Raw genomic sequence first — 24,126 nt, 5'->3', positions numbered from 1 at the left:
ATGTACCTATTCATAAATACACCCACTAATCCATATGTATAACCATTTATCTGTAAATATGGCAATCTATCTACCAATCTACCAACGTTCTCTGTCCAGTTATCTTCGTGGTATTTGTTCCTCCCAACTTGTTCTTGCTCTCTATTCATTCATCCATGCATCCATCTATCCATCTATCATTCCTTGTATCCACCCACAGATATCTTTTCATCCATCACCCATATAGCCATCTATCTACACATGCCCATCTATCACTATGTTCATATATTTACCTCTTATTTCTTTTTATTATTTATACAGTGTACTGCCTCTATGTGTGCCTGCATACCAGAATAGGGCACCAGATATCACTATAGATGGTTGTGATCCACCATGTGGTACTGGGAATTGGACTTAAGACCTTTGGAAGAACAGTCAGTGCTCTGAACCTCTAGCCCCTACCTATTATTTCTTTCATCTTATCTTTCTTCATTCACTCTATTTTTATTCTTGAATTTGTTTTGAATATCCATTTTTCTCTCATCTTTTTATTCATGCATTCATCTCTTCTACATATTTTGACTTCTAGTCCATCTGGCACATTTGCTTGCCCTTTTCTGCTATCTATTTCACTATCTTGAATAGATTCAATTCACAGACTCACCCTCTTCATTAGATCAATCACTCTTTCCTATTCTATTGTTTGTGATCCACCTGGGAATATTTTCATGGCTTAGAGCACTGATGGAAGGTTCTCTCATCATATGAAGTCTCTATCCATCTTAACAATAATCTTTTCCCAGCTCCTGGGTCACCCACCACCATCCTGCCTTCTCCATCAACATTTGTGCAAGCGGAACCCACAGTGGGTATGTTGGAGCTCTTTTTCCTACTAGATAAGATTCCCATTCCACACCTTCACTGCCTAACTTCCTCATGACAGATAGCCTATCTGTAATTCTACAACTTGGAAAGTGAAGAAAGCAGGCCCTCACCAAAGTTGACCGTTAGTCTAGTCAATAATGTAAGCTCTGGTTTGAATAAGAGACCCTGACTCAATATATAAGTTTGATAAGGATCAAGAAAATCATTTAGTATCAATCATTGGTCCCAACATTTGCATGCATGAACACACACATGTATATACACACATAGGCATATATTCCATATGCACATGTATACATATATACACATATGTACATATATATGTGTGTGAAACAAAACCACAGTAAAGTAAACTTGAATTTGATACTGAGAGTTCAAAGGAGCCATGAATAATCCTAGAGTTCAAGTAGACTTAATGATATTTTTATTGTATAAAATTTCTTTTCTTGGTGTGCATAGGTAAAATACTTTAGACATAGCATGCAATGAATATCTTAGGATGCTAGCATGTGCAAGAGAAGATAATACCTAGCTTTGATAGGAAAGCCGAAAGAATACATGTGAAGAATATTCAGAAAAGATAGTTGGTGCGACTTGAAGATGAGGAACTGTACAGCTTCTTACACAGTTGGGTATATTGTAGGTAGTCATATAATGGGAAAGAAGATGACCTGGTGAATGCAAGAGTTCAAGTTACTTCCAGGTAAACTATAACCTGTAGTTATTTCTCTTCCTCTCTTCCTGTAACTGTAGGGCATTTGAAGACTTTCACACTCAATTTCACCATATCCAACCTCCCATACTCAGCAGACATGACTGCTGGCTCAGCCCTGTTCAATTCCACTGAAAGGATCCTGCATCATCTGGTGAGATGCTCATTCTGATAACTCCTGGTTTGATAATGTGTATTTCCTCTTCCATTACCTCTTTCCTTACTTTTACTTCCCAGATTGGGTCCTTGGACCAGAACGAATCCCTCTATTCGGATTGCAGACTGGCTTCTCTCAGGTAATTTGACTTTTTGTCCATTTCCCAGAAATGATCATCCTTTATTGTGACTCTTTTGCTTGGTTCCCCTTCTTTGGGACATTTAACCATATTAGGGTCTCTCCAATGTCTCCATATCCCTTTCTATTCAGGCCTAGGAAGAATAGAACAGCCACTGGTGTGAATGCTATCTGCTTCTACCATCATAACCCTGAACATCCTGAGCTTGACACTCAGGAGCTGTATGCAAAGCTGAGCCAGCTGACCCAAGGAGTTACCCAGCTGGGAAGCTACACCCTGGAACAGAATAGTCTCAATGTCAATGGTGAGTGTGGTCTGTGCTTTGCTATGGAGTATTTCCAGGCATCCTTTAATTTTTTTTTCTATACCTGCCAAAGTTACTGGTAGTGTCCATCTGATCTTAGTTTTTCCAGGAGCTTGGTATTTCTTCAAAGAATAAAAAAAAGCACATACAAATAATTAAGTATCATGAGATTTAATTCAAAAGCAAAGAAAAAATATACAGACCAGATAAACTGCAGGAAGGCAGCAAGCTGAAGCTAGATTTGCTCAGGATCCTTAAGTCACTTTCTTGAGGCTCCTTTCCATGGGTCCTAGAGAAGGATGAATTGTTTGCAGGGTGGGTTGCAGATGGCTTCCTGTTTTGACTGTTAAGGGTAAGACATACAAACTTTGCTCATTGTGGCTGTACTTTCTAATGGTGCATTTTTAATCACATTTATGTCTACTCATGCATAGGCATAAAGTAGTAAATAGAGATTTTTTTTTCCTAAACATACTCATGCATTTAAAACCAGTTTGGTCTGGAATAGTATAGCAGCTCTAGCTCAAAAGGGGTAATTAACAGGTGCTAGCTAGGAAACTAGTAAGAAATTGTGATGATGAAGTAACTTATTACTTCATCTAGAAAGAACTATGTTCATAATTTGAGATAGGTGGGGTCCCAAGTTGCTAAGCTACTCTCACAAATGCCGCACCAATACTCTCCTTCCTATTTTCCAGGTTACACTCACCACACTGCAGGAACTACTCCTAGTGGTAAGTGACCTAATGCCAAACCTCCCTCTGCTACATTTTGAGGGAAAACCAACAGTCACTGCCCATTCAGTCCCTGCCACTTCAATCTCTGTGAGGCCTCATGGGCCCAGGTTAGTTTACTCTGTAGGTTTTCTTGTGGTATTCTTGACCCCTCCGGCTCCCTCAACCCTTCTACTCTTCCACAAGAGTCCCCAAGCTCAGGCTATTGTTTGGTTGTGAGTCTCTGCATCTGTTTCAATAAGCAGCTGGATGAAGCAGACAGAAGACAGTTATGCTAAGCTCCTGTCTGGAAGCATCTTAAAATATGTTTTGTTAGTGAGTTGATAGAATGTAAGTGTACAATTAAAATGTACACTTTGTGTACATTGCATAAGAATTTATGTAAGAATGTCAGGTCTTACAATCTGATTGGCCTGCTCTTTGATCACCTCCCCCTGAGGGGGGAGCAGCCTTACCAGGCCACAGAAGAAGACAATGCAGCCATTCCTGATGTGATCTGATAGACTAAGATCAGAAGGAAGGAGAGGAGGACCTCCCCTATTAGTGGACTTGGGGAGGGGCATGCATGCAGAAAAGGGAGAAAGGGTGGAATCAGGAGGGGAGGAGAGAGGGGCTTATGGGGGGATACAAAATGAATAAAGTGTAATTAATAATAACAATAATAATAGTAATAATAATAATAAAAAAGAATGTCAGGTCTTTATCTCATGGACTGGGTAAGCTATCATCAACAGTGATTGGTTGTTCTGAATCTGCATTTGCAATGACTATTACATGATCATATTCTATTTCCTTCTCCTTATAAACTGAAGTTAGCCCATATGTTGGGTTTAGAATAATACCTCTCCCTAAACAGTCAAAAAGAAAGCAGATGAGACCTGATAGATTAGGATCAGAAGGAAGGGGAGGAAGACCTCCCTATCAGTAGACTCGGGGAGGGGCACACATGAGGAAGGGGGATGAAAGGGTAGGATTGGGAAGGGAGGAGGAAGGTAGCTACAGGGGGGATTCAAAGTGAATAAATTGTAATTAATAAAAAAACAAAAATAAAAAAGAAAGCAGATAAATATTAAGAAAGACACAAAGACCCAACAAAAAAGAGAACTTCAGACCTATCTCTCTTATGAGCATTGATGCAAAAAATACTCAATAAAATACTTGCAAACCGAACCCAAGAACACATCAAAGATATCATCCACCACGACCAAGTAGGCTTCATCCCAGGCATTCAAGGGTGGTTCAACATATGGAAATCCATCAATGTAATCCACCACATAAACAAACTGAAGGAGAAAAACCACATGATCATCTCCTTAGATGCCGAAAAAGCATTTGCCAAAGTCCAACACCCATTCATGTTTAAAGTCCTGGAGAGATCTGGGATACAAGGCACATTCCTAAACAAAGTAAAGACAATACACAGCAAGCCTACAGCCAACATCAAACTCAATGGAGAGAAACTTAAATCAATCCCACTGAAATCAGGGACAAGGCAAGGCTTCCCACTCTCTCTATATCTCTTCAACATAGTACTTGAAGTCCTAGCTAAAGCAATAAGACAACTAAAGGAGATCAGGGGATACAAATCAGAAAGGAAGATGTCAAAGTGTCACTATTGGCAGATGATATGATAGTATGTATGAGCAACCCCAAAAATTCAACCAGAGAACTCCTCCAGCTGATAAACACCTTCAGCAAAGTGGCAGGATACAAAATCAACTCAAAAAATCAGAAGCCCTCCTGTATACCAAAGACAAAAGGGCCGAGAAAGAAATCAGGGAAACAACACCCTTCACAATAGCAAGTGAAAGACCTGTAAGTCTCTGAAGAAAGAAATTGAGGAAGATATCAGAAGATGGAAAGATCTCCTTTGCTCATGGATTGGTAGGATTAACATAGTGAAAATGGCCATCCTGCCAAAAGCAATCCACAGATTCAACACAATTCCCATCAAAATACCAACTCAATTCTTTACAGACCTTGAAAGAAAGATTCTCAGTTTCATATGGAGAAACAAAAAACCCAGAATCTCCAAAACATTCCTGTACAACAACAGATCATCTGGAGGTATCTCCATCCCCGATCTCAAGCTGTAATACAGAACAATAGTAAAAATACCTGCATGTTATTGGCATAGAAACAGAAAGGAGGATCAATGGAACCGAATAGAAGACCCAGAAATAAACCCACACACCTATGAATACTTGATTTTTGACAAAGAAGCCAAAACCATTCAATGGAAAAAAGACAGCATCTTCAACAAATGGTGATGGTCCATCTGGATGTCTACATGAAGAAAAATGAAAATAGATCCATATTTATCGCCCTGCAAAAAAACTAAAGTCCAAGTGGATCGAAGACCTCAACATAAAACCAGATACTCTAAATCAGTTAGAAGAAAAAGTAGGGAACAGCCTAGAACTCATTGGCACAGGAGACAACTTCCTGAACAGAACACCAACAACACAGGCTCTAAGATCAACAATCAATAAATCGGACCTCATGAAACCGAAAAGCTTCTGTAAAACCAAAGACACTGTCGTCAGAACAAAACGACAGCCTACAGACTGGGAAAGGATCTTCACCAACCCTATATCTGACAGAGGGCTGATATCCAGCATATATAAAGAACTAAAGAAGTTAAAAAGCAACAAATCAAGTAATCCAATTAAAAAATGAGGTACAGAGCTAAACAGAGAATTCTCTGTAGATGAATATATAATGGCAGAGAAAAACTTAAAGAGATGCTCAACATCCTTAGCCAGCAGAGAGATGCAAATCAAAACGACCCTGAGATTTCACCTTTCACCCATCAAAATGGCTAAAATAAACTCAAGTGACAACACATGCTGGAGAGGCTGTGGAGAAAGGCGAACCCTACTCCATTGCTGGTGGCAATGTAAACTGGTACAAACACTTTGGAAGTCAATCTGGCACTTTCTCAGACAATTAGGAATAGTGCTTCCTCAAGACCCAGCTATACCACTGCTAGGTATATACCCAAAGTTTGTTCAAGTACACAAAAGGGATACTTGCTCAACCATGTTTATAGCAGCTTTATTTGTAATAGCCAGAACCTGGAAACAACCCAGATGTCCATCAACGGAGGAATGGATACAGAAATTGTATTTTTACCCAATGGAATACTACTCAGCAATCAAAAACAAGGAAATCACAAAATTTGCAGGCAAATGGTGGAATCTAGAAAAGATCATTCTGAGTGAGGTATCCCAGAAAGAGAAAGACACACATGGTATATACTCCCTTATATAGACCTATAAGATATGATAAACATAATATCATACATACTATCATATCATCTGCCATATGATAAACCTAAAGAAGATAAACAAGAAAGAAGACCCGGGGTAAGATGATCAATCCTCACTTAGAAAGATAAATGGGATGGGCATTGGATGTAGGAGAAAACAAGAAACAGGACAGGAGTCTACCACAGAGGGCCTCTGAAAGACTCTACCTAGCAGTGTATCAAAGCAGATACTAAGACTCATAACCAAACCTTCGGCAGAGTGCAGGGAATTATATGAAAGAAGGGGGAGTTAGTATGACATGGAGAGGACTGGAACTCCACAAGGACCAAATATATCTGGGCACAGGGGTCTTTTCTGAGACAGATACTCCACCAAGGACCATGTATGGATATAACCTTGAACCTCTGCTCAGATGTAGCCCGTGGTAGCTCAGTAACCAATTGGTTTTCCCTAGTAAGGGGAATAAGGACTATTTCTGACGTGAACTCATGGCAGGCTCTTTGACCTCCCCACCCCCCAAGGGAGGAGCAGTCCTGCTAGGCCACAGAGGAGGATTTGTAGCCAGTCCTGAAGATACCTGATAAAACAGGGTCAGATGAAAGGAAACGAGGTCCTCCGCAATCCATGGGCTTGGAAAGGGGCAGGGAGGAGATGAGGAAGGGAGGGTGGAATTGGGAGGGAATGAGGGAGCAGGATACAGCTGGGAAACAGTTTATAAAATGTAACTAATAATAAAAATAAAAAAATAAAAAAGAAAGCAGATAATATTAAGAAATTGTTGATGAAACTAATGTTGATTATTTATTTGTTTTTACTCTCCTGCCTTGTTGAGATTTAAGTGCTGAATAACACTGTATGCAGCGAAAATGATCATAGTGATAGTTTGGTATAAGTATAACTTGTAAGTATAACCACAATCTAGTTAACACACGTCCGTGAAAATAGTTACTGAAAGGAAAACACAGATATGACAAGAAGAACATTTAAAATCCTTTCTCAAATCTAGGCCCAGAGACTAACACATATAATCCCAGTTCTCAGGAGCCTGACACAGGGAGATTGTCATTAGTACAAAACCAGCTTGGGCTACATAGCAAGTTCCAGGACAACTTTGATTATAGTGTAAAACTTTGGCTTGGTAATACAAGACCAAATCAAACATCTTCTATCAAAAGAGTTTAAGCATATATATAGAAAAGGGAAAAGAGAAAATGTGGGGAGGGAGGATGATAAGAAACTAAGAACGAATATCAGCATACATATTCAAGCCTGTATGGAAATGTCTGACTGAAACCACTTTCTTTGTACCTCATGAAGCTGAAAAGCTTCTGTAAATCAAAGAATACCATCATCAAAACAAAACGACTGCCTACAGATCGGGAAAGAGTCTTCACCAACCCTCTATCTGATAGAGGACTAATATCCAGTATATACAAAGAACTAAAGAAGCTGAAAAACAGCAAACCAAGTAATCCAATTAAAAAATGGGGAACAGAGCTAAACAGAGAATTTTCTGTAGAGGAATATCAAATGGCAGAGAAACACTTAAAGAAATGCTCAACGTCATTAGCCAATACGGAAATGCAAATCAAAACGACCCTGAGATTTCACCTTACACCCATCAGAATGGCCAAGATGAAAAACTCAAGTGACAACACATGCTGGAGAGGTTGTGGATAAGGGGAACCCTCCTCCACTGATGGTGGGAATGTGAACTTGTACAACCACTCTGGAAAGCAATCTGGCACTACCTCAGACAACTAGGAATAGTGCTTCCTCAAGACCCAGCCATACCACTCCTAGGCATATATCCAAAAGAGGCTCAAGTACACAATAAGGACATTTGCTCAACCATGTTTGTAGCAGCTTTATTTGTAATAGCCAGAAGCTGGAAACAGCCCAGATGCTCCTCAACTGAAGAATGGATGCAGAAATTATGGTACATCTACACAATGGAGTATTACTCAGCAATAAAAAATAAGGAAATCACGAAATTTATAGGTAAATGGTGTAACCTAGAAAGGATCATCCTGAGTGAGCTGTCTCAGAAGCAGAAAGACACACATGGTATATACTCACTCATATAGACATAACATAGGATACACCTACTAAAAACTGTACATCTAAAGAAACTAAGCAAGAGAGAGGACCCTGGCTAAAACACTCAATCCCCATCCTGAAAGGCAAAGAGGCTGGACGTCAGAAGAAGAAGAAAACAGGAAACAACCTAGGAACCTGCCACAGAGGGCCTCTGAAAGGCTCTGCCCTGCAGAGTATCAAAGCATATGCTGAGACTTATGGCCAACTGTTGGGCAGAGTGCATGGAATCTTATGTAAGAAGTGGGAAATAGTAAAAGCTGGAGAGGACGGGAACCCCACAAGGAGAGCAACAGAACCAGAAAATTTGAACACAGGGAACTTCCCAGACACTCATACTCCAACCAATGACTATTCATGGAGATAACCTAGAACCCCTGCACAGATGTAGCACATGATAGTTCAGTGTCCAAGTGGGTTACATAGTAATGGGAAGAGGGACTGCCTCTGACATAATCTGACTGGCCTGCTCTTTGATCACCTCCCCCTAATGGGGGAGCAGCCTTACCAGGCCACGGAAGATGACAATGCAGCCATTCCTGATGTGATCTGATAGACTAAGATCAGAAGGAAGGAGAAGAGGACCTTCCCTATCAGTGGACTTGGGGAGGGGCATGTATGAGGAAGGGGGAGGGAGAGTGGGATCGGGAGGGGAGGAGTGAGGGGCTTATGGGGGAATACAAAATGAATAAAGTGTAATTAATAGTAAAAAAATAAAAAAATTTAAAAAAACTCTAAAAAAGATTATAAATGAGAAAATTAATAAATATCATTTCATAATAAAAAATAAAAATTAAAAAAAATAAAATGAAAGACACACATTTGAAAGAAAAAAAACCACTTTCTTTGTACTATCTGTGTATGCTAAAGTATTAATAACACATACATATTAACTATAGCCACCATGTTTTACAATATCTTCAGGACTTTACCTTATAACAAAACCTTTGCATATTTAAAGTGTTATTATTCTTTTTTTAAAAAACGTACTTTTAAGTGGCACACAAAGACTTAACATGTTGCTAACAGGTTCCATGGAGAACATGTTTCTATACATTTTTGCACTGGGTAATGTTTAAATGATGTTAAATATATCTAACTCCCTATTTATCATTTCTTTATAGTACAAATAAAAATCCTTTAAAACCCTTTCCCCTTTCTGGAGTTTACAGTTCAATGTCGCTATTGGCAGTCACAATGTGTAACAATGCCAGAGTTTCTTGTGCTGATATAGCTGGAACTAAAGACAGCCTTTCTTTATTTTCTTCAATGACCAAGCCTCTGCTCATTGCCATTCTGCTCTCAACTTCTATTAAATCACTTCTAGACTGCAAGTATTTGTGAGACGTGTCCTTAAGTTGGCACAAATGAGAATTTATTCTTATTCTGTGGCATTACCCATTTGTCAGTTAATGAACACTTCAACTGAGAAACCACGCCTTGTGATCTTACACACACACACTAACACACACAGAGATAATTCATTGTCTCTATAAGATTGATTTTTTTTCCCATTCAGAATTTTTTTGGACATTGTATATAATAATTGCACAAACAATTATTCCACTTATAAGTGATCCCATATGATATGTGTATTTCCCTCTAATTTATTTCACATGACATACTAGACTGTAAACTGATTTGTGATCAATTTTAAATCAAGATCCAAGGTCTGAGCCATGTGCCTCTCGGGAAAAGAATCATAGATTCTTCCACGTGGCGTTCCTTTATGCCCGCGGGTCTCCTGTGAGCAACAGTGTGCTCTAGGTGCTCAGAGGAATGGTGAGACAAGCGGGGATTCCTGCAAGGGAATCCAACATGACAGAGTGTGCTTACTACTGTGAGAAGACATTGAACAAGATAGTTGTGTATACTTCCTTGAGATCTGTCATGTTGGGCTCCTGAAGCCTAAATGGGAGTTTTCTGGACAAAGTGGAAGAACATCCCAAAAAATAGAACATGAGTAAGCAAAACGAGATATATCCGAGTAATATAAACCTCTGTAAAATTCCAGTTTCCCCCTACTTTGGAATAACTTTGCATTTGTGTGCTCTCTATATCCCTAGCATGCATGCCTACTGTAGGTTCATTCTCATAGTAGGCAGAGGTTTTCTATGAAACTCCAGTCCTGTGCAAAGATCTTGGGGTTTTTCTTCCTCTTACTGTAGGCTATGTGCAGCAGAATATAACCATAGAGGGCAAGTACCAGCTAAACTTCCGCATCATCAACCGGAACCTCAGCAACACAGACCCCACATCTTCAGAGTGTATCACCCTAGAGAGGGACATCGAAGAAAAGGTGAAATCACTTTCTAATCTCCCACCTCTCCCTTCCCTGATCATTACCCTATCTGACTGACATGTGCCAAATAATCATTTCGATGGTTGAACCTCGCCAATGTGGTCCCACTTCTCTAGTGTTTTCAAAGGTGCCGGTGTAGCTGTGCTGTCTGTTTACCAGGCACACAAACTGATACTCTTAGAGGGGCACTATGAGGGATACTGAGATGGCTCACAGGGAAAGACACTTGCTGGGAAAATCTAAATAATGCCCTGAGTTTGATCCCTAGAACACAATTAAGGGTGGAAGAAAAGAGGTCCACAAAGTTGTACCCTGACCTCCAGATATGCATCGCACCATGAATGAACCCCACGTCATACACACAAAATAACAATAAACAAAAAATTTAAAGGAGTCATTATGTTAGCTTTCTGTTATGAAAAATACCTGTAGTAAACGGCTTACCAGAGAAAGGTTTGGTTTCCGAGGTACCAGTCTGGGCTCAGCCCTCTCTATTACTTTGGCCAGAAGTAAGGCAAAACAGGACTGGCAGGAGTGATATAAAACAGAGCTACTCCCACATGGTAGCTAGAAAGTAAAGAAAAAAAGAGGAGGAATCTGGGACAAAATCTCACCTTTCAATCACAATGAATTGTTTCCTTCAAGTAGACCTCTTCCCTGACAATTTCTACTACTTGCCAATAGTTCGTTTAACTATGAACTCCTCAATAGATCAGTCCATCAAGAGGTCTGATCTTTATTATCTAATCACTTCCTGTAAGCTGCACATTGCTACAGTAGAGATTGGGCCTTCAACAATCAAGCCTCCTCAAAGGACATTTCAGATCTAAACTATAGCAGCTATGGGGTACCTGGAGGGATACAGTAAGTAGGAGAAGAGCTAGTATTTGAACTGGGGTCTCCTTTGTTCCCAAAATTATACTCATTCCATTGTTTCTGGTGATCTCTTCACCCTCATAGAACTTCTAACTAACTCTCTCTACTCTTTCTTCTAGGTCACTATACTCTACACAAGCAGCCAGCTAAAAGAAGTATTCCAGTCCTGCCTGGTCACCAACTTGACGTAAGTTCTAAAGATTGAAAACTGCCTGGGTGGCTTCCATAGATTTAACAATAACAGGATACCTATGGGAGAACACTTTTTTTTTTTTTTACATAGAATTCAAAGTATAAATGTGATAGCTATATTTTTCCCAAACCAACCTCCCTGTTGAACGCTGTGACATATGGTCATCTCATTATATTCTCTCACAGGTCTCTAATGAGTTGGGTACAATGATCATATGAGAGAATCTGAGCCTCAGAAAAATACATTTCCTAAAGACCATAAACATGAGACTTAAGCCCTGGTCTTAGGGAAGAAACAAAGATGTCTGTTTGAGAAATGTTGGGTCACCAAACACAGGATTTGCAATCCTTCCCAAGTTCTGTGACTTTGATATGTGTTTATGTGTATACATGTGGTGTGTGTGAGTGGTGCATTCCTGAGTGTGCAGGTGCACAAGAATGGCAAAGGCCAACAAATAATGACAGTATCATGCTCCATCACTCTCCACCTTACTTCCTTGAGATGGGGCATCTCACAGAACCTGGAGTTATGCTTACAGTCAGGGAGACCCAGAAACCCTCCTGTCTGTCCTGGATAATGCAGGAGTTATAGGACTGTGTGCAGCCATGCCCAGGCTTTTTAAAGGGTGCTGTGGTCTAAGTGAGCGTGTTCTCATGCTCATGTCATAAGTGCTGTTATTCACTGAGCCATCTCTCCAGCTCACCTCTGAAATTTAATATAGGAATAATTATGGCAACACCTTCCATCAGAGTGATGGAAGCTACTTTTTAAGGATCTTAATACATATCAAGTGTTTAATATGTGTTGTTATTGCTACTGTATTTTTTCATCTTATTTTCTAGAAAACATATTTCCTAGAAAAACATTACCTAGAATTTCTTTTTTTTTGTATTTTTTTAATTTTTATTTTTTTCTTATTAGTTACATTTTATTAACTCTGTATCCCAGCTGTATCCCGCTCCCTCTTTCCCTCCCAATCCCACTCCCTCCCTCCTCTCTGCCCTTCCCCTTTCCAAGTCCACTGATGGGGGGGACCTCCTCCCCATTCATCTGACCCTGTTTTATCAGGTCTTCAAAGTCCTCCTCTGTGGCCTAACAAAATTTCTAAGGAATGCAGATAACCCCAATTCCTATGTTTAGATTTTTGCATCTTTTAAAGTGTCAGCTTGTTGTACTGCTAGCATTCAATGCTATCTGAATTCTTGTGGTCTCTGTTCCTAGATCTGGCTCCATGGTGGTCACTGTGAAGGCATTTTTTTCCTCTTATCTGGATCCCAGCCTTGTGAAGCAAGTCTTTTTGAATAAGACATGGAATGCCTCCTCCCACTGGCTGGGTGCCAGCTACCAGTTGACAGATCTGCATGTGATAGGTACAAATAGTGATGTTGGTTTCATAAATGGAAGCAATAAGGTCAATCGTGTAAAAGAAAAAGGCTTCTGAGTATTAGTGAAATAGGGGTGTAAAAGAGGTATTCTGGAGGTCCATGTGAATGGTTCCTGCCTATAATTCTTCCAAAGGAAGGAAAACTAGATCTCCATTAATCTATTAATCTATGGCATTAATCTATGGGTAGAGAAATATGAATTTAGAAGATAGTTTGATGCTATCTAAATTTAGCAGAACAATAGCAGTAGGTCATTGTTCTCATTTTTTTAAATGTGTATGTTAAGGATTTAAACTCAGGTCATCATGCTTGCTCAGTGAGCACATACTGACTGAGCCATCTTCTTAGCATCCAACATGTAAACTAAAATAAGTTGCCTGTATCCTTGGATGTTCATAATTAATAATGAATGGCTGATTTATTGCTGACAAATAATTGACATGGAAGTTCTCTCTCTCTTCCTCTCTCTCTTCTTTAAAGACATGACATCCATTATTCTGCCAATAGAAATACCAACAACCAGTTCCAGCTCTCAGCATTTCAACTTAAACTTCACCATCACCAATCTACCCTATTCCCAAGACATAGCCCAGCCAGGCACCACAAAACACCTGCAAAACAAGAGAAGTATTGAATATGCGGTGAGAATGGTGTTGCTTGTCCACTTCACTCCCAGGCAGAAACTGACTATGAACACTGGGTCAGTGGGTAATTTGGAGTTCCTGAGGAAATATTTTTATTCCCATTTATAAACTGAGAAGAACAGAGAGACTCAATAGCTAACAAAGGGTGCTGTAGTTATCAAACCCTGGAACAAGACATGGACTTGCATTTGTCAATGGAATCATAGACTGGGAAGTATACTTAGTGGTTGTCAAATTTCTTTGGTGTTGAAACCTGGAGTTCTGAACTAGAAAATATTGTTCTGTTTTTCAGCTCAACCAGCTTTTCAGAAACAGCAGCATCAAGAGTTACTTTTCTGACTGTCAAGTTTTAGCCTTTAGGTAAGTACCAATTCAGGACCTAATGACCCTGGGGACTTCTTGGCCTCAAATTCATTACATTACTGAATATGACCTTAAATTTCTGGTTCCCTACCTTCACCTCTGATATAGAGTGCTGAGATTATATTTGTGCACCATCAAACGTGAGAAATTACAAATGTGCAGACTCTTTCCTATATATCAATGAAGCCCCAGGGAACAGTCATGGGGCAGCATTTCCCTCTGGTGGTCTTGTCAAAGCTATCAGCCACACTGTGGATTCAAGTGGAGAGGAGGCTTGGGAAGATGGCTCCATAGATAAAATGCTTACCTTGCATGTATGGAGATCTGAGATTTGGATCCTTAGAACCTATAAAAAATCCTGGGATGGCCTCGTGCACCTGTTATCCCAGGTTTGGGCAGCAGGAGAGAAACTAAAATGATTCATTTTTCATAACTTCTTGATTTCTATTTTAGGGAAGATAACCCAAGAGATATAAAATTATTGCCTAAAAGCTAGCTTTTTCATAAAGTAGGAAGTCCAACTAGCTTCAAAACTTAGTTGATTTTGTGAATCCTACAAGATATGATGGTGATTGGTAAAAGGGGCCATGAAATCCAAAATGTAGAACTACAGCAAATATATGCATAGATAAAAAATAGCTTTTTTTTTTCATTCAAACAAATGAGCTTTTGTGTGACTAACTTGAATTTAGACATAAAATAGTTGGTTTGTGGATGAGCAGAATTGTCAAGAACTACCACATGGAGCCAGGCTTGCAGGCCTGTCTGTAATTCTTTTTCCAGGAGAATTGAGGTTCCAATTTGTGAGTTTAGATTAACAAAACAACATTTAAAGAATTGAAAAAAAAAAACTGAGAACTATTTTATTAGATGTTGGGAGAAAAACAACGGGTAGGCAAGGTGTAGATCCTGTCAGGTAGAGGGTGAAGAGGAAAGAAAATTCTACACATTTCGAATCAGGTTAAGCCTTAGACTAGGTCTTCAAGCAGTATAGGATGGGTATGTGCCACAGGGGCCGAAGGAAGTCTTCACAGAAAGATGAAAAAGGCACAGACTGCCAGGGTAAGCACTCACAGGCCTTTGGCTGACATTTAAAGAATACATAAAAAGGAAAAAGGCAACGGGTTTTAAAATTAGAACTCAGGAAAGCAGACAGTGAGGGTCTGTAAGTAACTTCATCATAACAGGAGCTTCTGGTGAGTATAAAAGCATTACTTTATTAAAAGGATCCTTGTTCTTATCTACTTAGCATTTCTTCAGATCCTGGCCAGGTGATTGACAGCCAGGTTGGATTAACTCTTTAAGAAGGTAGTTACATAATGTTCTTACCTTTGAGGCAGAACAGAATGCCACTGTTCTACCCAAGGTGCGAGGTAGAACTCAGAATTCATTCTTTTGACCAGAGGGCACTACCTTTGCCTTAAAGGACTTCAACAAAACCACAATATTGCCACCTTTCCACATGAATTTAAAATTTTAAAAAGCACAAACATAAACATGTTTTTTAGTGTTAACAAGGGAATCTAATTTTTAGATTTTTACTGTTAACTGTGGAATCTAAAGCTGATTATGAGAATGGGATCCATCTTCAATGGCCTCCACACATCCTAATGTCTGTCTAAGTATGGAAGACTAAAGCAGGAGGATCAGGGTTCAAGACTAACCTGGGCTATGTAGTGACACCCCATCTCAAATAAACAAACCATCGTTTGTCCCAAAGCTTTGTTTCCTTATCAGATTAAAATAAAGTGCTTCCAAGATTTGAGAGTCTCTCAGTCAATAAGATTCCTGAGTATATAAACACACATTTGCCACCAAGAATGATGACATGAATGTAACCTCCAAGGTGCACATGGTGGAAAGGAAAGAATTGACTCCTAAAAATTATCTTCTGACCTCAATATGAGCAATGTAGCACATGTGAAAACACACACAAAGTGTGTGAAAAATTGTTAATCATAATATTTTTCAAGGTTATCTCAGAATCTCACATGAGAAAAGATCTAGGCGCCCATGGTATTGTAGACCTTATTGTGATTATCATTCATTGTTGACTGTCTATATTTCTGAAACTAGATCTCCATGTAACTAAGTTCCTTGATAAATAAAGGTTCCCTCATGTCTTTTTACTTTTCTATATAATTTATTCACTTTCCATCCTGATTGTAACTTCCTCCCTCATCTTCTTCTGGTCTCATTCTCCCTTACTCTTCCCCGCCCCCTCCCTTCCTTGTTTTCACAGAGGGGAAGTCCTCCTCTCCCACCTGACCCCAGCCTATTAAGTCTCATTAGGTCTGCCTGCATCCCCTTCCTCTGTGGCCAGCCTAAGCTGCTCCACCAGGGGGAAGTGATCAAAGAGCAGGAATCAGCGTTCATGTCGGAGACTACCCCTGCTCCCCTCCCTAGGGAACCTACATGGAGACTGAGCTGCCTACTGGCTACATCTTAGCAGGGGGTCTAGGTCCTCTCTATGTGCAGTCCTTGGTTGGTGCATCAGATTTGCTTTTTTTTTTTTTTTTTTTTTTGTGGAGCCCTGGGTCTGTCTATCCCCTCACTCTTCCGCAGGACCCCCAACACTCTACCCAAAGTTTGGCTGTGAATCTTACCTTAGCATCTACTTTGATCCCCTGCTGGGTGGAGTCTTTCAGAGAACATCTATGGTAGGTTTCCATCCTGTTCCCTCTCTTCAACTGCATCCATTCTCTATTCTATTTTCCCTTCTGAATAAGAATTAAGCATTCTTCCTAGGGTCCTACTCATTTAGCTTCTTTAGGTATGTGGATTGTAGTATGGTTTCCCTGTATTTTATGGCTAATATCCGCTTATAAATGAGTATATACCATGCCTCATGTCCTTTTTTGATATCAAAGTATGTGATGTGTTTTTATAATTATCAGCCTGTGAAGGGAAGAAAAATTATCTGTAACAGTTTTTTATTGGGGGGGGTCGGGTAACAGACAGAGTTTCATTGTAGCTTAAGCTGGTTTCAAACCCCCATGTAATTGAAGATAATCTTGAACTCTGACCCTCTTGCCTCTACTCCAAAATGTAGGAATTACAGGCTTGAATTACCATGCCTGGTAAGGTTGCTGAAGGAGCATCTGTGCAGTGTCAACTAATGATGTTCTAAGTGGGTTCTCAACTCTTACTGCATTCTTTTGAAAAGGAAATTTGTATTTAATTTGTTTGGATTGATGCCCAAGTAAGGATGCAATTTAAAAGCACCTCAGGAAATTCTGTTATGAAGCCAGGGCTGAGAATTTCTCTTTCAAGTAGCAAAAGGAAAAAAAAGGGAGATAGAATGTTGTAGACAAAAGAGAAATTATTGAAGTCCAGGGCCCAAGAAAGCTAACATGGTCTAGAACTACACAATATAGACCCAGCAGCCTAGTCATGCTGTTCAGTAGAGTAACTTATAACTAATGAAACAAGTTAAGCATCTATTATATCGTGGGGTTACATACAGGACCTAGGGTCTCATGAATGCTGGGGAGATACTCCACCGTTGTGCCATGCCCAAACACAGAGAGCAATTGATTATCCCCATACCATTTGTGCCATTATTAAACCGTGAGAAAATCTTGTCAGACTGGTCATAATTGGAGCTCCCATGGATCACAGCTGAGTAAGACTGTTATTGACTCACTCACCCACCCCACCTGAAGCCTGCGCAGCACCTCCCAGTACTATAAAAGTTGGCCATTAGGCAGGAATCTTCCTGGTCAGTTCCAGCTTGATTTCTCCATACCCAATGAAAAAAGTATGTGGTACCTTCAGCAATGAGGTCTTAGCCTGGCTTGATCTTGTGTAAGCTATTTGTAGGCAACCCCAGCAACTATACGTTCATGAACGCAGTGGTCCCTTTATATCTGGAAAATACTGTTTCAGAGCCCTCCTCCATGACCTCTGGCTCTTACAATCTTTCTGAATTACACAATGATCAAAGAACCATAGAAGCAAGAGTATAATAGAGACGACTTATTTAGGCCTAGCTACATTTTTAGTATTCTGTAGCAACATGCTACAACTAATACCTATATCAGAAAGTGCGGGTGCAGAATGTCGAACTTGTTGGCCAAAATTCCCCAAGAAAGAGACTAGCAACAGGGCATCTATACTCAAGGTAGAGTAACAAACATCCTTCATACTTTGTGCCCTCTCAGGTCTGTCTCTAACAGCAACCACACAGGGGTAGATTCCCTGTGTAACTTCTCAACTTTGGCTCGAAGAGTGGACAGAGTTGCTATCTATGAGGAATTCCTTCGGATGACACAAAATGGTACCCAGCTGCTGAACTTCACCCTGGACAGGAAGAGTGTTTTTGTGGATGGTAAGGCTCCCTGGTCAATGTAGGCAGGGTGGCATTCCCAGGTTCTTAGCTAGATTTATTCTTTTCGTGGTAAAATTTGTGAAGTCTAATTGATTTTAATATTTGAATGAAAATGCTAATTGAAGCAAGGTTAGTACATGGCAAGCATTTTTAAGTATTATTTTAATTGGAAAGAATATAGTTAAGTTTAAGCTGTGAATTGTTACTTTATTCTGTCTACTTCTCAAAAGTTTTATTCAAAAATAGCCAGGCATAGTGATGCATGTCTTTTAAGTTCTCTGGAGGCAGAGGCAGGTAGATCTCTGGGAGTTCAAGGCCAGCCTTGTATAAATAGGGAGTTCTAGGCCAGCTAGCACCATATAATAAGATCCTGTTTAAGAGGAAAAAATTTAAATAAAAATAAAAGACTAAGGCATGGTTGGGGGCATATCTCTGTGGTACAGAACTCTCCTCCCATGTCCAAGATCTTAGAGTTTATGCCTAGCTTAAAAAAGCAAATCCCCCCTGGGCAGTACAGCCTTGCCAGGCCACAGAGGAAGACAATGCAACCAGTCCTGATGAGACCTGATAGGATAGGGTCAAATAGAAGGGGAGGAGGTCCTCCCCTACTGTGGACTAGGAGAGGGGGATGGAAGAAAAGGAGGGAGGGTGGGATTTGGAGGAGAGACAAGGGAGAGTGCCATAGCCAGGATACAAATTGAATAAATTGTAATAAATGAAAATGATAATAATTATAATTATAATAATAAAAATCTAGCCAGGCATGGTGGCACATCATTTTAACCCCAGTACTTGGAGACAGAGGCAGGAAGATATCTGAGTTCAAGGCTAGCCAGGTCTATAAAGAGAGTTCCTGTTTTGAAAAATCCAAAATAAATAAACAAGAAAAACACACTCACGTGCCCTCTCCATTTCATTTATTTCTAGGGTATTCTCAAAACAGAGAGGATGACGTGATGAAGAACTCTGGTAAGATTCAGGATAGCCCATGCCTAGAGCACAACAGGAAGCACCTTCTCTGTAACATTGTCATAAAGTGCTGCTCGCAGAGGGTCATGATGAAGGAGGGTCAAACCATGGCAAGCATTGATGAGGTAGAGTGGACAGACAGAGGGTTTTTGTCCTGTTTGAAGACCATACAGGAAGAAGTGGGATGTGGAATCACATGATATCGAACCACTGAGTGCTCTCTACAAGATTCATACTCATCTCAATCCACACATGGCTCAGAGAAAACTGCTAGAAGGGGACAATGGTTGATTCACTCCAGTATTTGTCTTCCCAGGTCTTCCCTTCTGGGCTATTATTCTCATCTGCTTGGCGGTACTACTGATACTCATCACATGCTTAACGTGCTGTTTTTTGGTAAGCAAGAAAGTGTGGAAGATGGCCCATTTTCTCAAGACTGAGTTTTTAACTTTTATACAGACAAGCCCCGTACAAAACTTCTTTGGTATAGGATGGTTTACATGAATTACAATGTTCTCAAAAAATGATGTAGTGCCAATGTAGCCATGTAAGCGTATTTAGTACACTGTCTAGAAGGTTTGTATGACATTGCATTCGTAAAATAAGTCCCTAAAGTTATGCAGTACATGACTGTCTATTATACATACACAAGCTCTTTGCTGGTGATAAACATTTTCTTCTAGATTGTATGTAGCTGTATTTTTTAAATCTCTCTTTTCTAATTCTAGTGTTATTGATACTCAGATTTAGTAGGTAGCCAAGGAAATTCATGAGTTTCAAATCCTCCACTTTCTGTCTCCCAAGTGATAGGATAACAAGCATGGTCCACCATGCCCAATATCTATTTTATTTTTATTTGGCAAAAATGTGTATTTGTATGAGTTGTAAGGTATGCATTAAGAAATTACTAAGTCAAGTAAATATCATCAAATAATTTTGTGGTGAATCCTACCTTGGGCATTTCTGAAATATATATTACATTAACTATAGTCAGCGTGTTCTACAATGGCTCTTAAAAATTCTAACGTTAGTCACAAATGAAATACAGACAATGATACAGAAAAATGAATAAAACAATAACTAGAAGGCCAAGACCAGTAATTGCTGGTGAAAATATGAAATAACAGGAACTCTTACTGAAAGCAAGTCGGATGTAGATTGGTCATTTCATTGAGAGTTACATTCACTTGCCACAGGATACAACCACCCCAATCCTAATAACTTATGTAAGAGAAATGAGTGTACCTATCTATAACACATGTGCAGGTTCAAGCCAGACAAAATTTTAGCATTGGAAAGGGGAGGCACAAACGGAGCCTCACTGCTAACCAATTGATACCTGCTGGTAAAAGGAAAAACCCTCTTTCTCTAATGGAGTGTCACTAGGTATATCAACCATGCTCCAGAGCAGGCCCTAGGGCCAGGAGTAATTAGTTGCCCAACACAGAATAATCTCCATTTGTTTTTTTGGTTTGTTTTGTTGCAGGGGGTGGAGGAAGCTTTTTGTGTTGTATTAGAGGATTTGTTTTGATATTTATTTTCTTTGAAAGAAAGAGAACAAAAGAGCATGAAGTTGAATGGGCTAGGGATGTAGAGAGGATATTGGAGGAGTTGGGGGAATGAAAACATAATCAAAATATGTCATATGTGAAAAGTTTTTTAAAGAAGAGAACACCTATTTAAAGTCTAGTGCACAAATGTGCATAGCTACCTTTCCAGTCCTAGCCAAACTAAGAAAGGAAGGAAGGAAAGAAGCTAGGGAGGGAAGAAAGGAAGGAAGAACTAAAAAAAAAAAAAAGGCAAACAAAGAACTCAATCTGAAAACAAACAAAAAACTTCAGTTTCCACCATTAGATATATGTCAAAAATTGAATGCTATTCAGCAATGAAAAATAATGAATTGACAGGGGTCTTTCCTGATACTGATATTCCAACCAAGGACTATGCATGGAGATAACCTAAGACCCCTGCACAGATGTAGCCCATGGCAGTTCAGTATCCAAGTGGGTTCCATTGTAATAGGAACAGGAACTGTCTCTGACATGAACTGATTGGCCTGCTCTTTAATTACCTCCCCCTGAGGGGGAAGCAACATTACTAGGCCACAGAAGAAGACAAGGCAGTCACACCTGATGAGACCTCATTGACTAGGATCAGAAGGAAGGAAAAGAAGTCCTCCCCTATCAGTGGACTTGGGGAGGGGCATGCATGCAGAGGGTGGAGGAAGGGAGGGATTGGGACAAGAGGAGGGAGAGAACCACAGGGGAGATACAAAGTGAATAAAGTGTAATTTATAAAGAAAAAAAAGAAATAGAAATAAGCACAGGGGTTTCTTGAAACAAAATTATTTTTACAAATGGCAGAGAAGGAAGAATTATGACAAAGCAGAACACAGAGAGGGTGAATGGATGTTTCTCATCCCTTTTCTGAGTGATGGTTCAGGGAGTTGTACTAAAAACTTACCAAATCATTTATTTCTTTTTGAAACAGAATTTTACTATATAGCCCTGGCCAGTGTTAACAATCTTCCTAACTCAACTTCCTAATTGCTGGGAGCAGAGACACATACCACAGTGCCTGACTAAATGATTCACGTTAAATTGTGGACTTTATTGTATGTCAGTTAATTCTCATTTAAGCCAGAAAAATGGCAGTGGGGAGGAATCACAGAAATCAGGCTGACAATTCGATGAGAAAAAATAATTGAGAGAAAAAAATTACAAGTAGTTAAGTGCTGGATAATTAGAAACATAAAGAGAGACATAGAATGGATAGATGTTTTGACAGATGTTAATTGAAAGAAGGATATACAGATGGCTGATAGGCGTATAGATAACAGACAATACATTATTAATACATGATAGATAAGAAGAGGACAGAATCATAATTGATTGCAAAATGATAGAAAATTCAGATGCAAGTAATAATAATAGCAGAGACTAGATTACTAATAGATGACAACCATTTTATATATGATACATGTTTAATGAATATTAATAAATTCAGAAAGGGAAAAAATATATGAGTGGAGTAATAATCCAAACTAGAGAAGGAAGAAGGGGCTTTAAGGGAGAAACCCAAACAGCATAAGGAAGAAGAGAGATAGAAGAAATACCAGGCCTTTGGCCTCGGCCATATTCTCAATTCCTGATGTTTCCTTTACCTGGTGGCTGGCTAATTCATTCTTATGGCTTCTCCTAACCCTTACAGGCAACTGTCTGCAGGAGAAAAAAGGAGGGAGACTACCAGGTTCAACGTCACCGCCTAGGTTATTATCTGCCTCACCTAGACCTGAGGAAGCTTCAGTGACTCCACTTGCCAGGGGTGCCTTTTCCCTATCAGGGTTAAAAGAATAAATAAACCACATTGGTCAAACTTAGCATCTGTGACTTTCTTGATGTGATCCTTGAGGATGTCCTGGGGAACAAAGTGAGAAATGTTCTTCCTTTGTTAAGTCCTGAAGGAAACTCAATTATGGTCAGTAGTCTCATAGTATGTAGTTCTTCAAAAACAGTAGAAGGGGTGAAATTAATTGTATTGCTCAATTTTCTTGCTGCTAATGCTAAATATATGATCAGAGAAACTTAAAGAAGGGTTTAGTTTGACTATGTTACAGGGGGATATAGTTCATTTATGGGGGGGAAAGGGTGATGGCTCTTGGAACCAAGTTGGTCATATTACACAGGCAGTTAGGAAACAGAATAGGAAGTGGGACAGGCTAGAATGTCTCAAAACCCCTGTGAACCTCTTCGTCCAGCAATTCTCCATATCTTAAAATTTCCACAATCGTCCCAAGAATGTAAGTGTTTGGAGAGACCAAGTGATTAAATATGTGAAAAAATAGAAATAATAGAAAACAACCTATGTTCAAACCATGGCATCTGTATAGCAACTGTCATGGTGTAAAATGAACACACCCCTTCAATGTGGTGTACCCTTTCTTAGTCACTCATTACATACCTTCACTCAAGTGAAAGCCTTCATATTAATATATGCCCCTTCCATTTCTCCACCCTGAAGCCGTGACCATCTCAAGTATCACTTAAACACATATTCTTTGAGCTTATTTTCTGTAAGACTTCAACACAAATCCTCGAGTCCTTACCCTCTCTCCTTGGGGAGTAGGTTTCCCCTTTCTCTACATCCTCTCCAGCATTGTCACTTGAGTTTTTGATCTTAGCCATTCTGATGGGTGTAAGGTAAAATCTCAGGGTTGTTTTGATTGGCATTTCTCTGATGACTAAGGACACCGAACATATCTTTAAAAAAAGAAAAAGTGGGGAAGAGCCTAGAACTCATTGGCACAGGAGACAACTTCCTAAACAGACCACCAACCAACAGCACAGGCTCTAAGATCAACAATTAATAAATGGGACTTCACGAAACTGAAAAGCTTCTGTAAAGCATAGGACACTGTCATCAAAACAAAAATGGCAGCCTACAGACTGGGAACAGAGCTTCACCAACCCTATATCTGACAGAGGGCTAATATCCAGAATATATAAAGAACTCAAGAAGTTAAAAAGCAACAAATCAAGTAATCCAATTAAAACATGGGGTACAGAGCTAAACAGAGAATTCTCTGTAGAGGAATACAGAATGGGAGAGAAACACTTAAAGAGATGCTCAGTGTCCTTAGTCATCACAGAAATGCAAAACAAAATGACCCTGAGATTTCACCTTACACCCATTAGAATGGCTAAGATCAAAAACTCAAGTGACAATAATGCTGGGGAGGATGTGGAGAAAGAGGAAGCTTCCTCTATTGCTGGTGAGAATGTAAAC

General features: G+C 39.6%; 1 protein-coding gene across 1 annotated transcript in view; it reads left to right on the top strand.

Moving 5' to 3' along the window:
- The window catches only part of LOC110541929 (mucin-16-like), a 168,454-nt gene extending 145,753 nt beyond the window's left edge, over positions 1-22,701 (top strand). The window contains exons 71-84 of the mRNA XM_060382911.1: positions 783-848; positions 1,618-1,730; positions 1,814-1,872; positions 2,004-2,176; positions 2,875-2,910; positions 10,448-10,578; positions 11,577-11,644; positions 12,872-13,020; positions 13,516-13,676; positions 13,972-14,039; positions 18,206-18,372; positions 19,300-19,341; positions 19,658-19,737; positions 22,552-22,701. Coding sequence (XP_060238894.1) covers positions 783-848; positions 1,618-1,730; positions 1,814-1,872; positions 2,004-2,176; positions 2,875-2,910; positions 10,448-10,578; positions 11,577-11,644; positions 12,872-13,020; positions 13,516-13,676; positions 13,972-14,039; positions 18,206-18,372; positions 19,300-19,341; positions 19,658-19,737; positions 22,552-22,650 — 1,412 coding nt within the window. The 3' untranslated portion in view covers positions 22,651-22,701. The remainder of the gene's footprint in view (positions 1-782; positions 849-1,617; positions 1,731-1,813; positions 1,873-2,003; positions 2,177-2,874; positions 2,911-10,447; positions 10,579-11,576; positions 11,645-12,871; positions 13,021-13,515; positions 13,677-13,971; positions 14,040-18,205; positions 18,373-19,299; positions 19,342-19,657; positions 19,738-22,551) is intronic.
- Positions 22,702-24,126: the final 1,425 nt, after the last annotated feature.

The sequence above is a fragment of the Meriones unguiculatus genome, chromosome 1 (genome assembly GCF_030254825.1).
Source record: "Meriones unguiculatus strain TT.TT164.6M chromosome 1, Bangor_MerUng_6.1, whole genome shotgun sequence".
Lineage (NCBI taxonomy): Eukaryota > Metazoa > Chordata > Mammalia > Rodentia > Muridae > Meriones > Meriones unguiculatus.
Note: the sequence above shows the minus strand (reverse complement) of the source record. Positions and strands in the feature narration are given on the sequence as shown.